Source organism: Brachyistius frenatus, unplaced genomic scaffold (assembly GCF_029030835.1).
Source record: "Brachyistius frenatus isolate BFR_SWC_R1_liver_20210118 unplaced genomic scaffold, ASM2903083v1 Contig_13, whole genome shotgun sequence".
Lineage (NCBI taxonomy): Eukaryota > Metazoa > Chordata > Actinopteri > Embiotocidae > Brachyistius > Brachyistius frenatus.
In genome coordinates, this window is record NW_027210612.1 from 3,822,213 (window position 1) to 3,839,787 (window position 17,575).

The 17,575-nt window shown below is 40.1% G+C and overlaps 2 protein-coding genes across 4 annotated transcripts; one reads left to right on the forward strand and one right to left on the reverse strand.

Moving 5' to 3' along the window:
- Positions 1-577: 577 nt before the first annotated feature.
- abraxas2 (abraxas 2, BRISC complex subunit) lies at positions 578-9,939 on the reverse strand. 2 transcript variants are annotated; one of them, XM_069692852.1, is made up of 9 exons: positions 9,838-9,939; positions 8,094-8,184; positions 6,992-7,028; positions 6,423-6,489; positions 5,824-6,014; positions 5,237-5,356; positions 4,449-4,533; positions 4,221-4,338; positions 578-3,918 (listed from the first exon to the last, which is right to left on the reverse strand). In XM_069692852.1, the coding sequence occupies exons 1-9, from the start codon at positions 9,907-9,909 to the stop codon at positions 3,347-3,349; spliced, it is 1,353 nt and encodes a 450-aa protein (XP_069548953.1). In that variant the 5' UTR covers positions 9,910-9,939; the 3' UTR covers positions 578-3,346. The 2 variants fall into 2 exon arrangements, with proteins under 2 accessions (XP_069548953.1, XP_069548952.1); XM_069692851.1 differs by having other exon boundaries at positions 5,237-5,359.
- Positions 9,940-9,986: 47 nt separating this feature from the next.
- Positions 9,987-15,504, forward strand: eef1akmt2 (EEF1A lysine methyltransferase 2). Of its 2 annotated transcripts, XM_069692855.1 has the most exons (7): positions 10,052-10,138; positions 10,472-10,513; positions 10,708-10,773; positions 10,960-11,074; positions 11,487-11,594; positions 13,030-13,246; positions 15,219-15,504. In XM_069692855.1, exons 4-7 carry the CDS (start codon positions 10,976-10,978, stop codon positions 15,314-15,316), a joined length of 522 nt encoding a protein of 173 aa, XP_069548956.1. In that variant the 5' UTR covers positions 10,052-10,138; positions 10,472-10,513; positions 10,708-10,773; positions 10,960-10,975; the 3' UTR covers positions 15,317-15,504. The 2 variants fall into 2 exon arrangements, with proteins under 2 accessions (XP_069548955.1, XP_069548956.1); XM_069692854.1 differs by lacking the exon at positions 10,472-10,513 and having other exon boundaries at positions 9,987-10,138.
- The last annotated feature ends 2,071 nt before the right edge of the window (positions 15,505-17,575 follow it).

A 17,575-nucleotide genomic window follows, 5' to 3' on the forward strand; every position in this document is an offset into this window, starting at 1 on the left:
GTTTTGCATCTCTGGCAGGGCAACCACGTGGTATTCCCTCTCAAAAGAACTGAGGGGGATGATGTCATCGTAAAAAAAAAATACTGCAGCAAGCAGTCTGCGGTAATGCATGACAGCTTGAGCAACAGTTCCCAGCGCTGAAATATTATCATCGCCGGGAAACTACAGTCCCCGAGATCGAAATTTAATTGAATTTAAATCATAATTAAAACACTTCCATCAATTCATTTGTTTACCAGAACCGTGTGCGTAGATGCAATTTAAGTTTACAGGAAAGCCCATTCTACTCCCCAAGTGGAGTCATTGATGGGAGCACCATCTGGTTTTACATAATAATATATATAATACGCCTAAATGTTTGGAGTTATGGTTATACACAAGTCTTTGAAAATAAAAATAAAAAATTACAATCATTTTACAATGTTTACATTCTAATTAACGTGCAAAATATATGGTTAAAAAAATATATATCTATATCTACATATCTATATATAGATTTATAAAGCATGCAAAAATCCCTTGCACATTTAAAGTGATACTTCTTTTCCCACAATAAAAAAAACAAAGGCACATCATATCACATATGCATGTCTCATTTATTATCCCCCAGTTTAAGAACCGTCTCTGTGCTCATTAAAGTCCTTGGTTGACTTTCGTCGAGTACACAAATCCAGATAAAAGCTGAGAAGATCTAAGCTGTGCACTGGACCTTGTGCTTTAGGGAGGTGTTGCTGTTGCAATGGCCCACTTGGGGGAGGAAGCAAAGGGTCACCCCATACATTAAGAGTACATGAGTGTATATTTGTATTATGTTGGAACTTCAAAGGTATAGGATCTGAACAATGTTAGTCGCCTCACGCTTTATACCAGTGGTCTTTTGTACCAAAGCCCTGCTGGTTTTCATTCTGCCCATCAAGTCGAGTTTACTTCTGAGGATGACAGAACAAAAAACTTGAAAAGCAATCATCTAGGGCCTGAGGACCAGGATAAATAGTGAGGACCAACACTGAGAACTGCTGCTACACCACCACGACACTCAACTGAGACAAGCTTATACAGTAAGTGCTGTTTAAATGCTACCCCAACGCCCTCCCCCCTGTCTACAATACATTCATTATTTCCTTATTATATTCCAGTACTCAAAGTAACGCACACTCCTAACAAACTGATTTTGTCATTAACATTGTGTGATTGCGATACTCTGGGTGATTATTAAGCAACATTTTGAGTGCCAGTTCCCGATCAGTGATGCATTGGCATAACACATCAGGGCAAATGACATTACCCTAAGGCAAAAAAAAAAACTTGACAAACAGGCTGCGGAAATAAAGCGGAGCTTGTTCACAATGCAAGGCATCTCCCACCACAAAATGTCTTGGTTTCCAAACTGAGTGCAACCTCTTCACTGTGGTAGACACCCCCTGTTTGCAGTGCAAACATCTATCCATGCTGAATATAACAGTGTCTAGAATTAACCGGTTCATGCAGTGAGGATGTCCTACATCCAGTACCTAATCAATACACACCTTGGTACCCCTGTCTTCAAATGGGACAGATGTTTAAAAGCAGTCATCTACACATCACATCACCAACTTTGCCTCGCAGTCAGTACACAGATTCCCTCGGACTTTACAGCCGTAATTCCAGTTTCAAATAATAAATCAAGCAAAGTCACAGTTGCAACCATGAGATACAGGTCCACTTAGAAAGCATCAGTTAAAACAAACAGGGAAAAGAGCTTTGGGAGGCAGTAAAGATTGGTTCAGGTCGACAAAACACAACATTATGGAAAGGAAAGCGTATAACTGCAGGACTCAAAATAATAAGAAAAACAAAAAGTTGAAAGTTGATTATTGCAAACACAACACAGTTTGTTAGTAATTTTACCCCTTCAGAGAGATCTGTGAATGTGTTCTGTGTGCAGACAGAAACTGCCCTGAGTGGAAGGCACTGTATACTGAAGCAGGGTCATTATCCAGGTCCGTACACGTAACATTGACCCGAGCAGGTCAGAATACATGAAGTCTGCGGTCAACTATGCAAAGACAAGGTGATCGCTCTCTATTTCCATGGTTGCAATTCACACACTACGGGGGGTTATCGGCCTTCCATTAGGACTTTAATAGAGAACAGGTCAGTGAGAAGTGAGCTTGAAGTGGTTAACATGGTCAGTAGTACTGAGACAACCAGCAGTAAAGTGGAACTAGCAGCCAGGTTTTTATATGAAGAAGAACAGACAGATGCAGTTTTTTTTTAGTGGTAGCTCTGTGTTGCAGCAGCGGAAGGGAACCTTAAGCATCCAGTTAGTAAAGCTACAGTACGATGTGTTTGCCCTGTGAACCCCGTACAATGCACAAAAGCTGAGCTGCGTTTGGCTCAGGGTGGTCAAAAAGGACTAGTCAAGTGGCACAACATGTCAGCATTGGTATAGCACAATAATAACGAAATCTTAAATTTTGTTAAGTGCAGCAAAGCGCATACAATTTCAGTGTTATCCAAGAAGAACAAGACATTGACATTATTGTCAATCAAATTAACTGTTAATCTGACAAATATATATATATATATATGTATATATAAAGCACCCATTAAAGAAGTGGCAGAGTAAATTTTGTTTGAAATCTATTCTTCATCATTTAAATAGGCAAGTATATGATTAACAAAAGACTAACGTGGAAAAGAAATGTAATAAACCCCAAATCAAATGAGAAATGTGCATGTGTAAGAAAATCTAGTTATATAAACGTATATCTCTTTATTCAAATTAAAAAATAAAAACTTAACAAACCATTTGCCTACTTCATTTAAAAATTGTTTGAAGGCCGCAGAATATTTTCCCTTTGCTTTCTTAGATGATTCGTTTTAAAAGAAAGCAAAAAAAAAATTGTGCAAGAGTGCTCAAAGGTGGTGATGCGAATGTGAAACAAAAGGACACAAGACACAAAACATACACAAAGCGTGGGCCTGTCTTTTTTGGAGCCAGTTTGCCAACCAGTTGGCATGAATTGAGATGAAATATCAACTTCTGACCCTGAATCGAGACAGATCCACAGTTAAATACCAAGACCGGCTCCATCCCGAAGAAAACGTGAAAACAGACGACTTTCCCCCCCCAGGTGCGAGATACACCTGTTAAGCCTGTGAAGCCTACCGAGGTTTCCCCTTAAAATGGAGATCAGACTAAGACAAGAAGAAATACACACAGCGGGACACCACTTGCGCATGCCTTTCACTTCCAGGACTGGCACTTGGTTCATCTATATTTGCCTATCTTTGATTGCTTCAGATGCCCACCTCTCCAGGTGTGTCACTTATGCGTGTCCATCACACATCCCGTGGCATGTTTCTATGTGGCCTGTGAGCCACGAGCGTCCCCGTCAGGGCTGAGGGCAGCTGGTCGACCCTGAGCTAAAACGCTGGCAGAGACCATTGGCAGATGAGTGCCTTCACTCACTAAGTTCTCGTATTCGCTACTGTCCTCATCTTCATCCTCATCCTCGTCGTCTTCATCATCCTCCTGCCCTGCAGCTTGTCTGTCTAACGAGTCAGAGCTTGATCCGTCACCATTGCCAAGGTACGGGGTGCTGGGTGTGGTAACGGGATTTGAGCTAGCGCCCAGGCCCAGCCCGAGGCCCACACCCAGGCCCATTCCAAGTGGGCCGGGAGTGGGGTGTCCTGGAGAGCCCACAGCTTGGGGCCGGGGCAATAGAGCAGCACTAGTAGGTAGGGAAGAAGAGGAGAGCAGAGAGTCATCTTGGGACAAGAGGTCAGTGTAAGACGGCGGGTTAGGTGAGGTACTGGGCCGCTCCGGGGCAGAGGGTGAGTGGAAAGTTATCCTGGACAGAAGGGAAGCCTCAGAAGGTTCTGTGTTCTCCTCTGGAGTGGAATGGGAGTCTGCATTTTGGGCTTCATGAAGCCCTGTCGAACACAGAGGAACATGTGACTGGTTACTCTTGCAGGTTAAATGTGTGAAGTTTTTGGTAAAAAAAAAAAAAAAAAAAAAAAGGTTTGCACATAAAATCAGTGGAAATCAAGTTTGACCGGTTGACTGATCAGGTATCTACAAAAGTCCAGAGGGAAAGAGAGTAACCAAAAGCAATTGAAATGCTCTGCATGCTTAGCTTAATATTTCTTGTTTTGCAGTTTTCTATTCAAGTCAGTTTATGCTGTAAAGAATGTACCCCAGCACACAGTTTACAGAATCCAAAACAGGTACATACGTCTCTCCTCTTCTGCTGTCTTGCGTTTCCTGAGAGCAATTTGTTCTTTGAGTTTGTTCACATCCTCTTGAATTTTCTCTTTAACGCGTTCACTTTGTTCTACCTCCCCACACACAGCCTAAAAATAACACAAACAGGTGAAAAAAAAAAAAAAAAAAAACTCTGCTGACCGCACACCTTCACTGCATGTTACTCAAAAATCCACCAGCTGTCCATTGTCCAGCTCACCTGTAATTTATCCTGCAGCGCACTGTAGACTTGGAATATTGTTCGGATGTCCTTCATCACACCGTCCTTGTCAAAGAATTCAGCCCTGCGGACATATTTAACAACAGCGATTACAAATCCATCATTCCAGATACATAATACATACGACTGTATTAAAGCAGTATATGTGGATGTCTCCTAAATCACGGCCGAATCAAACATATTCCACCTGCTGTCACACAAAATATCAGCTACGGTGAAAATAGAGTGATCTTATTCCACTGGCTGGACCGGCTGGACTAAACCCCCTGCAGTCTAGAGGACATTCATCTACAATGTAAACAGTGAGTCTAAGTTTAGACACAAAAGACACAGAAATACAAGCAGAAGCATGTGCAAGCTGTTGCATACCAGCTTTTCACTGCAGTCAGCCACCTGCAAATGTATGCAGATACAACTTACTTACACAGTGTCAACTGTAGAGTTTCTCTAGCGCGCATGCACACACTGTTGTACAACATACTGGGGCTGCACACCATCACAGAGACCCTGACTGAATCGCAGCAAGCAGAAAACAACATTAAACAGAAAACTGTTTGAGGAAAGGGAAGCAAACAGGAAGCACTGATAAGTGGAGGCCCGAGCAGCAGATTGAGAGGTAGTTGCACGTTACGCCCTTAAAGTGAACTTGTAGCATGCCATCGGGTGAAAACAGATGGCTGCTGAAACCCTATCCATATCAGAGGAGACACGTGGTTGTCTAAGCCCTCCCTGAGCCCCCAAAAAATGGAGGTGGGTCCAAACCTTACCCATGCTCTTTGATGACCTTGGCGTAGTTGAGTGAGGTGTTGGGCACTGAGGACACTTTGTATTCCTGCTGGCTTGTGTTGCCAAGGTTTGGGATTGTGAGTGTAATCCTCTGGTTGTACCTACTGAGTGGACATGACCAGTTAGCACTTTTAAAACATGACACAACAAACACTAAACCAATACTGTAACACTACATACGGTTATTTTCAAAATGACTGATGACAAGAAAGACAAATTATTTGCCATAGTTACCATTAACCGTATTTAAAAAAATAAACGTTTAACCTCATTAAATGTACGCGTCATTGATTGTATCTCATCAAGATTATTTTGTATATCAGGTAACATGAAGTCAGAGACTGAATGAATATAACTAATGGGAGAATTTTTTTTTTTTTCCAAATCACGGACAAAAATATATTTTTGTCTGTGATTTAAAATAAAAAATAAAAATATATATATATATATATATTTATATTAATTCTGGGTTAACTGTGGATAAAGACAATAATGACCAGGCAATAGTTTGACATGACTCCATGAGTGAGTGAGTGTGTGCTCATGCTGGTCCACACAGTGTTATTACCTGCGGTTCGGTCTGAAGAGCACGTACTCCAGAGCGTGTGTGGAGCTGTTGGCTGTTGAGATGAAGCTGAAGAGAAGGAAGACGAGGTCGGGCACACCTAGCAGCTGAGTCAGCTGTTTGTGGATGATCTGTTCCCTGAACGACATCTGCTGCTGCGTGTTCCTCCGGAAGCGGTACCACCCGATGACATTCTACACGGTCCAAAAGAAACAACTCTATTTACGTGTGTTTAATTGAATGAAATCTCACCAATCCATCCTGATTTAGAACAAGTTAATAAGTTTATGGGTGTCAAAAGACTAATATCCACACTTGTAGAGCCTCCTTGATTCCACAACGCCAAACTCAATTTATAGTTTTAGATGTACCACCCAATCACACCTTTGGTTTGCAATCACTCATTTGTTGACAAATAAATTCAATTGAGATATACAACAACAACAGCAATAAAACCATCCGTTTTCTTTGGATTCATTTTAGCATAGCATTGGCATAAAGGTAACAAGAAGACATCTCTGACACTTTACAGGACATCAGTCAGAACAACTTAAGTTGGTTGGACAATAGTAATAATAATAAAAAATAAAAAAATCACTTACTTTCCGCCTATCTTTAAGAATGCTGTTGAGATTTTCTTCATTGATGTTACCTGCGTAGTCATAAAAGCTGATGAGAGAGAGAGAGAGAGAGAGAGAAAAAGAAGTTCAAATGGATTCATCATGTTCCCAATCCTCCTCTGCTTTAGTCAACTTCTATAACCCAGTCTTGTCAGATGGGGCCATCTACTGTCCAATTAGTTCAGCCGGTGTTAAAATACATGTATGGTAGCCGATGTGTCCATTTAAATTGTCAGGATATTCACAGTGACCTGAAATTAAGAGGCCACAAGCGACTCTGCACAAAACAGTGATAAATGTTGAGAACTCTAAACAACAGGCTCTCTACATGCAAAAGGCAACAATAGTGCTCGTCAACCTATCTGACCTGATTATACGTGTGTTACAACAAAGGTAGTTTTACAGGACTCATTAAAAATTGTTGCTGATGGATTGTGTGTCCCTAAAGCAATGTCTTTACTCCAGTGGTGCATGCTGAAATTCTGGCACTTAACACCACTGACAACTGCTTATAATAATAGCCATTTGAGAGTAAGGAGCTCATATCTTACCTAAACAATTGTGCACAAGGATCGTGATTATGGATTTCTGTTGGGAACAAACAGTGACAGTTTCAGTTACAAAGCGTTATGCAAATCTTTAAAGGCCCAATCCAAATGAAAGCCAAAGTGTAGACCGACAAATGAAATACACAGAACAGCACTGAAACCTGCTGTCAATCAAATAGATATCCTAATTACATTCATGAAATACCTGTAATTTACATGGCCAAAAATTACTATTCTGGTCTTTAAGGCCACACATAAAGTAAACCTGACATATGATCGGCAATTTTAAAATAAAATGCCAAAGTGAGGACTGTTTGCCTCAGTCGTTGCTGATAGGGAAAGCTGAACTTTGTAGGAACTCGATCTGGTATGTCTTTCTGCTTTATATTTGATGAAGCGTTTCAAACAAATGTTAACGTATTCAGTACGAAATAGTTAAGTTTAAAATGAACCTTTTCCCCGGGCAGTGCTACGCAGAGATTATGTGATGTATGATGCATGTACTCATAAAAATGATAAAAGACATCTTTGATAGAGGCAGCAAAATTTACAGGGGAGTGAAAGAGATGTCAACAACATGAGTCTGTACACACCTACACAGTCTTGGGAGAAGCTCCTAACAACCACATTAAGACACACACACACCAGTGTGGGCGGACCGCGGCTACAGGGGCATTAACAGAACGTGTATTACCTGCTTTTACTAATAAGCTGTCCCTTTAAAAAAAAAAAAAAAAAGCAGAAGGACTAACTGGTAATAGAGTTGTTTTTTTTACATCAGACATTTTGACTTGTGACAATAGGAATAGCTAAAGTGTTACTGATGACTAACAATAACTGTATTGTATCAATGTGTCCCAGTAAGCCAAGACAGTGTGACAGAGTACCAGGACCCAGATACTGAAGCAGGTAAGGGTAAATTATTAATTGTATCTTTTCCACCTGTGCTGTTCCTACTGTAACACGTCAAAATGTCTTCTCGGTAAAAGACATCTAAAATTGTGAAACCTTGAACTTCTTAACTGTGTCATAGGGCTGTAATCACAGTTGCTACAAATAACTCAAGATGGCAGAGGAGTTGTGTTTGGTCTGTTTCAGGGCTTACCTACTACCTGGAGCAATTCTGCGCTGCTGATTTGTGTGTCACTGATGCTGACAGTCTCTTCTTGCCTTACGTCTCCTAACAGGAAGCCCTCCTGTGTAAAGACATTTTCACAAAACTGCAATTAAGCCACTTTACCCTAATTTTTCCCGTGCAATTCCAGTGCATACATTTTAGTTCTGCGACCCCACGAGCACACAAATGTTGTGCCCTCTTTGATTTCTGTCGGTTAGGTTAGTGAAATATTAGGCTTTATACCGTTACAACAGTGAGCGTTATTAAGTTCACACCTCTTATGAGCAGCATATATGCGGGAGTATCACTTTTAAAGAGTATATGTACAAATTGTGACAGTTCTATCTGTTCATTAAAGTGTTTTATTTCCTTTTGTAGAAGTCTGAGGAAGACACCTTCTTGCAGAAGTGCAAGCAGAAACTGATCTGGTCATGTGACCGCTCAGACCAGTCACATGACCAGATCAATTTTAATCAAGACAACCTAGTTCATCATTTAAACCTCGAATATTTTGCTCAAAGCCAACAAAAACTCTTTTACAGCTTCCAGAAACACACGGTGAAAAGTTAAGACACTAAAGGTGAAACAATTTGGAGATTGACAAGCTAAAAAAAAAAAAAAGCCCAACGTGTTTTGGTTACAGCCTTTTGAATGCAAGGTATTTTTTTTTCTTCTCTTTACTTTATAATCAAATGTTTTGTTGTTGTTGCACTTTGCAGAAGTCACACTAAGATTTGGTCAAACGGTGGCGAACGGTTTTCTCTTTGGATATTTCATGGATTAAAACCAAACGATCAATCACTGCAAGCCCAATGGGTGACGAGTATGGGATCGGTCAATTCATACAGAAAAGCAGTATAAGAATTCAGATTTGTGATTAAAACACTTAATAATAAATAACAAAACAACTTTTGTGTTCCTCGGGAGTAAAACTCCGTCGAGTACATTTTACAGATCAACTCAAGTCAGAAGAGACAGCAGCTCAAGTGACCCAGATGTCCCCCTCTCTCCAAAAAATAAAACACGATTTCAATTCATTTTTTGTTTTTTGTTAAGACGGCGACCGACTTGAAAGCAAAGCGACGTTAGCGAGGAAGCTAACAAGCTCATCTGGCAAACGCGGAAACGAGAAGGACAAATAATTCCGCGTCGCCTCGTCTGATAATGTCTTAATTTGGCTTCATGTTTGACGACACGTGAAACTCCCGTTAAGAAAATAGGTCAAAGTGACAGCAGACACGCACAGCACCGACAACACGGAAGTCACTTGACTCGGTAGCTTAGCTTAGCTTAGCTTAGCCAACAACCGGGTATTTCCTGGAATTCAAACTTTCCCAACAAACGTCGCCTTCAGAAAAACAACAAAACACACACGTGTTCCTGTTTATAAAAAAAATTAAAAAAAAAAACTTCACGGCTCATGCTGTAATATACGTTCAACCCTCGTGCCGCTGTGATATAAAGAGGTCATCTTTAAAAAAAAAAAAAAAAAAAAAAAAAGCGCCGTCTTCATATTGCTGCAACCGGAGTGTGAATTGAACCTCGCACGCCGGTGAATAGACGGGACCGGCAACAGGATGATGACGCCGGGAAAACAACGCGAACTTAACGGCGCCGGTGATCGGTGAGGACACGTCGCCGAGCTGCGCGCGCTTTCGTAAACCCCCCCCCGCTCCCCCCCACACACACCTTTTTTGCGCGATGGTCGGAGGACCAGATGTTGAACACTTACGTGATCTGAGTTGCTGTTGGCGCTGTGATAACACACAGAACTAAAAGTATAACCTGAAATGGATGCCGCCATGATGGAAACATCCCTATCAATCCCTCCTCCTCCTCCTCCTCCTCCTCCTCCCCCATCGAGCACGCTTCCTTCGAACGCAATGACTTATGGGAACTGTAGGTTGACGTTTCCTGTCCAGCATGGAGGACCTCGGAGGAAGTTCACACGGCTGTGGAGATACCTCGGATTCAGAGGAAGACGGATGCTCGGGAAATGATTTTGGAACATCAAAACTCGGAACCAAAGAATAGTAAGTGCTGCTAAATGGTCGTCGTCGAGCTCAAACAGCGTAAAAGAGACACTGCTACCACGTCTTGTAGAGGATTGTTTACTTATGTGCATCGATATACGCTGTACGGGACCACAAGAAGCGCTTCATTTATAATAATGATAATAATAATAATAATAATAATAATAATAATAATAATAATCGTCATGCATTCAGCATTTGGTGTTTAGAGAAAGAGAAAAGTAGAATTGTTAGCCAGGAAATACAAGCAGTTCACCTCGGATAAGTAAATGGCGAAATGCGTAAAATTAAAGCATTAAATTAACAGGTTGGTTTTTTTTTTTTTAATCAAAGAGAAAGCAGCTGGCATCGTGGGAACTGGCGAGAATAACACGGGTAGAATAACACGTTTTCGTCATCACTTGATTAGATATTAGTATTGTATTTAAACTTAAAGTCATGCCGCATATTCATTTACATTTCCCTTTTTTTTTTTTTTTTTTTTTACCATACACTATGTATTTTCTCAATATAACAGAGGGTTATGTGCGCTATAGTATTTACATCAATGGCTATCCTTTTTTTTGCAGTTGGGAGGATGCATACCAAAAAGAACTCGAGACATTCAAAGACATCGGAGATGTTGGCGAGATATGGTAATAATACCGATATGCTGTTATAGCCTCAATTAACCCATCATTTCCACTGGTTATTTCAGTGGTCCAGGCATGAGTAGTTTTGCAAGCTAAAAGGTGATGATTCCTAACAGGAAGTGTGTTTATTGCTTGCAGTGGATGGCCTGTCTCACTACTAAAGTCTGTGTGTTTCCATTTTCTTGTAAGGTTTGGTGAAGAAAGCATGAGCCGGGTGCTGCGATGGATGGACAAAGCTAAGATCCCTGAAAATGCTGCTATTCTAGATATCGGCACCGGAAATGGAGCCTTTTTAGTCGAACTGGTGCGAACAGCGTGATAATAAATGTTGATGCTGTTATGATTTTTATCTGAATTACAATAAATCACAGAAAATAGCATTATCTGTGGATTATCCAGTGGAATGGGGATATTGTTGGTGGAAACACGCATTGTTTTTGTATTTTACAAAGCTTGTGAAGCCACAAACCGAATGCTTTCCACCTAAAAAGTAATGTATTCAAGTGATGGTAGCAGTTTCATGAATATAAAAACCTCACCAAATACTACCTGTCTAAATGCCACCACATGGGGAAAAAAAAAAATTGCAATTTATTTGATATTTAGCATGTAATGGATATTTTGTCAGTGACAGCAAGATTTACTGTGACAGGCTCGTCACTGACATTTCTGTAACGGTTAATAAACCTGCATTTGCTTTGTTTTTTTGTGTCCAGGCTAAACATGGATACAGGAATCTGACCGGTGTAGATTACTCTCCGGCGTCTGTAGAACTGGCCAGAAATGTTCTACAGGTAGAGGACTTGACTGATATCACTGTAAAGGTAGGTACAGTCATATTTGTCCTTTTTAAACTACCGATCTAAAACCTATACATATATAGTATAACGAAACACTTAGCCACCAAAGGGGTATGTTGTGTTAAGGTTCACACGCATGGTACTATACATAAATTACAGACATACTTTCAAACTGAGGTTTGAAATATTTGTGAATATTTTAGCAAATAAGCTGTAGTGCCACCACTGGAGCATTCACGATATGGCAGATTTATGTACATGAAGGCGTAACAGTGCACTTAATGACGGCATTCACACGTTTAATCGGTATGCTATGTGACTATTTGTAGTGCGAGGTGAAGAGTGTTCTCTGAAGTTCTGCAGTGTAATATTTTGCCATGCACAAATCCCCCATTGATACAAAATTAATCTCCCTCATTCCAATGTACCGATAATACAATATAGCTTTCAGCATACAGTGAGCCAATCTGGGCCTGGAAAGGCTGGAGGAAACTTTCCCATGTTTACCATGTGGGAGAGTTGGATAGGAAGAAGGCCTTGAATGTGATGGAAGTGTGCCCACCTCAAATCTCAAATGAAGTGGCAGGATTTAACACACATCTAGTCACATATGCATGCAAGAAAAACAGGTTATGTATGCTGGCCGGTCTATGAGGGTTGTGATGAGTGAGTATTCATCTCCTGTGTGCATAATAGTGTTGCATATATGTTATATGCATCACACACCTCTGATGGTGTGTGCTTTGCCTGGGCAGAAAGGCTGCCATTGAAGTCAATATTGACCTTAGCTGGACAGGGGGAGCACAGTGGGTGTGTGTTAGAAAGAAATGGTGTGTTGGCATCCTGATCCTTTCTGCATTGCTGTAAATTGCCAAAGTAATCTGTGTGAGTGTGCTTGGTTCTCAAAGGTCATTCTTGGTATGAAATCGGTATCAACCCCTGTCTCCATTTACATTAGTCACTGTCTACCGCTGCGTTAACACTTCACCTTCATACATTCCTTCAGCATCTTCCCAGTTTTTTTCCATTTTACACTCTCACACTCAGGTCAGTTGCAACAATATACATTTCTGTCTCCATTGAGTCACAGTTGAGCCCTCCTTCATAAATCTCGTATTTTGTGACCTGTGGTTTGTGAGTATGTGACTCTTGAGCTCACCCCAGAGATCTGGTGTTCTGCCCTCTGTCCAGATAAAGGGGTCCTTTCACTGGCGGTATGGTCGGTCAGAAACCTCCACAAAATTAACTGCTGTCATGTCAGCAGAGGGAATATAGTTTTTAAGAGAACCAGTGAAGTATAACACATTTCATCTTGGTTGATGCTGAAAGATTTCTTCTGCTGGTAACTATGCAGTTGAACCTACATCTGAAGAGTCAGGCTAAACATCAGGCGCCATGTTGTATATTTGATATAGGGCTGCTCAACAAACCTTAACTTCTCACTTTTTCTTTATTTTAGGAGGTGGATTTCTTAAACTGTCAAGGGAAACTAAAGGGTTTTGATGTTTGCATCGACAAAGGGACATTTGATGCAATCAGCTTAAACCCAGACAACACCAAGGAGGGCAAAAAACTGTATGTCCAAGCTCTAAAAGATGCTCTTAAGGATAAAGGATTGTTTGCTGTCACTTCCTGTAACTGGACAAAAGAGCAGCTACTTGACAGATTCAGTGAAGGTAAGAGAGAATATATATAATGGTAATATATATGATTTTATGAGAGGTGTTAAGCAACTTCATCTCGGGGTATATGCAGCTTTCCAACAGTTCTACAAAGCCGACTCACTCTCTAAAAGCAACCCAGTTAGGCCAATAGTATGTGAAACCGACCTTTGATCAGACATTTAAAAAATGTAAATGAGGATTATGTCAAGTAATTCCTTGTGCAGTTTGGAGTCTTGCTTGCTATTGCTTGAACATTTCTTGGTTTATAAATTGTCTTGCTGCCTACAGCAGTTTATCCATTTTTTTTATAGTGTTGCAAAAGGTCCGTACATTAGTTTTGGCCTATATTAAAATGGCATGTGTACATTTATTATTTTATATATATTGATTGGTATTATATGAAAGAGCTACCCACTTCAGTTCGTAATGAAATAAACTGATGATGATTTGGTCAGAATGTAAGTTCATGCAAGTGATTAGAATGGTCACTTTACGTTTCAATTATACCCGAGTTTAGAATTAAGGCATATTTAAATAGTGTGAATAAAATAGCCCCCTCTGAAGAAATATTTTTTGAGTGAGCGTATCCTCTGTTGTAGGGAGATTTCTCTTGCCCAAGACAATGTGATATAGATTGTCAACTCTTGTGCTAAGGTACAATCGTTTTAGCTACTCGGTAATGATAAACCGGTGACGTTGCAGCCTAATCCCTATAATCTTAATTGTGGTTTAAATTTCTTTTCTTTTCTTTTTTTTTTAATCTTTTGTCATCTTTTTTAAAAACTTTTTTGGCTAGACAATTCCAAAATTATTGACTGTATGTCTGTGAATATATTTTGATTTCATGAGAGAGGTCTTTAGTTTGTTGTCATGGATGTTGCAGCTACGTGCCTGCATGTTAATGTACAAGAGGACATGTAGATGTTTTTTGTTAAATGTGTGCATTTTACTTAATTACCATGTGACAGTGAAGTAAATTCAACAAGTTAAACCCAATCAGTTCGTTTCTGTGGAGGATGAGCTCACAGATTTCTTAGATTACCAGATGAATAAGAATGAATGCCAGCCTGCAGAGGAACAACAACATTCGAAATTTAAAAATATATGAAACATGTTTGTGAGGGTGAGAGTTAAAGGTTCCATGTGGAGTTTATTTTTTACCTCTAGTTGGGCAATTGGGGCTGTTTTATAATGAGCGTGTCCCAGCTTTGTTTTAAGGTGACATGATACAGTCCAGTTAATGATTTCACACTGTTCCACTGGCCTATAGGTGACATAATACACCAAGACTTGCTTTAGTTCATCAGCAGAGACAGCGAAGAAGACTTCTAGCTTGGATCGAAATAAAGCTAGAGTTCACGTACTTCAAAATCAGGGGGAAGGAAGGAAATACATAAACAGGCTTGATACGTCTCAAGAATACACACAATGGGCTTTGGTGAGGAACACGACATCATTTTTGTTACTTTACAGGAAATCTCCACAGGGAACCTTTAAGTGCATGTTTGGTTTGTTGTAAATGGATCAAGACTCTGGCCAAACATGTCGTCCCTTTAGGTGCGCATCTGTGTGATTTACAGCTGCGCCTGTCTGGAGCGTAACAGCTTTATTAACTGGCTGTTTTGTTATCTGACCCTCAGTCAAAACACAGTCCCACAGCCGCGACAGTTACCTGGCAGGTTGTTAAGCTGCAGGCAGAATTTCGGCGAGCATCCATGAGCTGTCACTCGTCTCAGTGCAGTCACTCTGGAGAGCCTGCAGGGGGCCAAAGGGCCTTGAGCTCTCATCTGTCACACTGACAGCCTGTCTTTACTAGGCCCCAGGAAGCATCCCAGATGGTGGATGGATAGCACAGTTATGCTCCTAACCCCCTTTTTAGTGACGTCCACGAGAAAAGATTTGAGGCATGTGTGTTTATGTTTTGCTAGTTTGCATAATGTACATTTCTTAACCTGCTTACTTTCTCTTCTGTGTTGCCTCACAGGATTTGAGTTTGTGCAAGAGTTGCCTACACCCAGTTTCCAATTTGGAGGCAAGACAGGCAACAGTGTGGCAGCACTCATCTTCAAGAGAGTACATTGACACGCAGGTCACAAGTGGACATTTGTATTACGTGACCCATCAATGCTGCAGCTCTTTTCTTTGTCACAGGAAATAATAGTTATCTGTGCACTTTAAGACATTTTATACAAGACCTTCTAAAAACTGTCATGAAGCAGATACGCAGAAACTGAGTGGGACAGTTTTCTTTAAATAAATCGTTATTTGTTTTTGTTGCTTTCTCATTGACTTTACTTTGAACACCTGTTATATACATTCATATGAAATGATTCTGGCTATTTTTTCTTATACATTACTGCAGACATTTGACAAGATAGCTAAATTCAGTACATACATTAAAAATGGTGCTTAATGCTGCAATGTAAATGTAACTATTTTGTATTCTTCAAATAAGACTCACTCTCAATGACTTTAGCTTTCAAAATCATTTAAATGTAAACTGGTTTAAAAAGCTGAATGACTGAATATAGTTTTCTCTATTCCATAACTTATCTTCCAGCCCTTTAAATTGCTTTGCAGTGACCCTTTAAAGAATTCTGACCCACCGAAAACCCACGTGTTCTGTCTTACAAGGTAGTTAATTACATTCATCTTTCATACCATGCAGAGAATAGCACCTACCTAATTGGCTAAACTGGAAACCAGCAGCGCTTGGGGTCCCAAGGACTGATTAAGAACTTCTGACATGATGAATAAGCAAGAGGCCACGACTTCTGTGGGAGAGAAGCTTGTCTGCCATTTCCTCTCTCAATGGCATCATTAATAACTGCCAAACTCTGAATTCTAATTGCAAGCTGGGCCAGTGGCCCAATGGGAGCAGACGATGTTAAGGCACACTGTTGAGTAAACACATGCGAGCTTTACAAGAATTACTGCCTGGAAATTTACAAGGCTCTGGATATCCTGCCTGGATGTGCATGTTATGCCCACGTCTACTACTCACAGAGATTTTCCCATGAAGTGAAATGTTCTCCATTGAGCTCCTGCTCAATTACAAATCCTCTCCTTTCCTTTGTCATGATTCATTCTCCCTGGCTTTAAAAAACATCTTGTTTGGCAGCTCTGTGAGAGTTTTAATTGTAATATGAGATTTTAATAGATACTGGAATATACTGTAGCCCACGCATTTCCCTTGCACAGGTGCTAAGAAACACTGCAATCCTATTTGCTGCTAAAGTTTATTTTTCAGTTTTCGCATAAAACATCATTACTAACGGCACTGTTATTACCTTATCATTTAGGAAAATCTTTAGAGAAGTTGCTTAAAAGGAGTCTTGCAAATGTTAATATGCAAAATTTGTTTCAGTAGTGTGCTCCTGACACTGCTGACAGTTACATGTATGTCCATTTGTTATTTTATGGTCTGCGATATGCCCCTCTATGTTCTCTAAACTCAATCCACAAGTTAAATTGGCTGCCTTGTTTAAATAGCTGCAATCTTTTATTTCCTTCATCTTTAAAGGTGTTTTATTCCTATCCACCGGTATGTAAAACAAAACATGAAACTGACGGTAACTGAGCTGCACAGAACTTTTACCACCATCAGCACTTTTATGGCTTTTGGGTTGGCACATGTTTTGAAGCTACTCCTTTATTCCACTCATAATGTTAACCTATAAGGTTTTAGACTTGATGCCATAGCCCACTAGCACGAATACCGTGCTCTCATTTTAACCTCTCAAGTATGATACTGCAAATATTTATGTTTTTTTTCCACTACATCTCCCTGGAAACGTGTTTGAAGGTCTCCTAATAGGATTTCGGTGGATTGATTGAATTACTCCAGCACGTAACAGTGAACTTTTCCATGGCAGGATGTGGAGGTGGAAAAGACTCCTCTTTCAAAGGATTTCAGACCTTTTCACACCCTGCCTTTTGACTAATGACTAATACTACATGAGTTCTAAGACCCAAATGTGAATTTTAAACCATTATTAACTTTATATATGCATGTTTGGGTCATTATTTTAGGCAAAATACAAAAACAGAGAAAGGAAAGTATGGTAGCAACTTTTAGTAAAGTAGTTTAAACTTCCTGTAGTACTGAGACGTCAACAACTATCTGTCTCTTTAACATCAATGAAATGCATAGTAATAAAAAAGTAGCACGAGTATTATAAATACCTGAAGGAGGACCGAAGTGGAACATACCAACTCGGGAAGGGTAGGAGTGTAAATTGTAAATAAAACTTTGCTCTGCGTGTGATGATACGCTGAATAGTTTTTTGTTATTAATCAATAATTACATATGCGGGAGTTAACTGCACAACAACCCTGCGT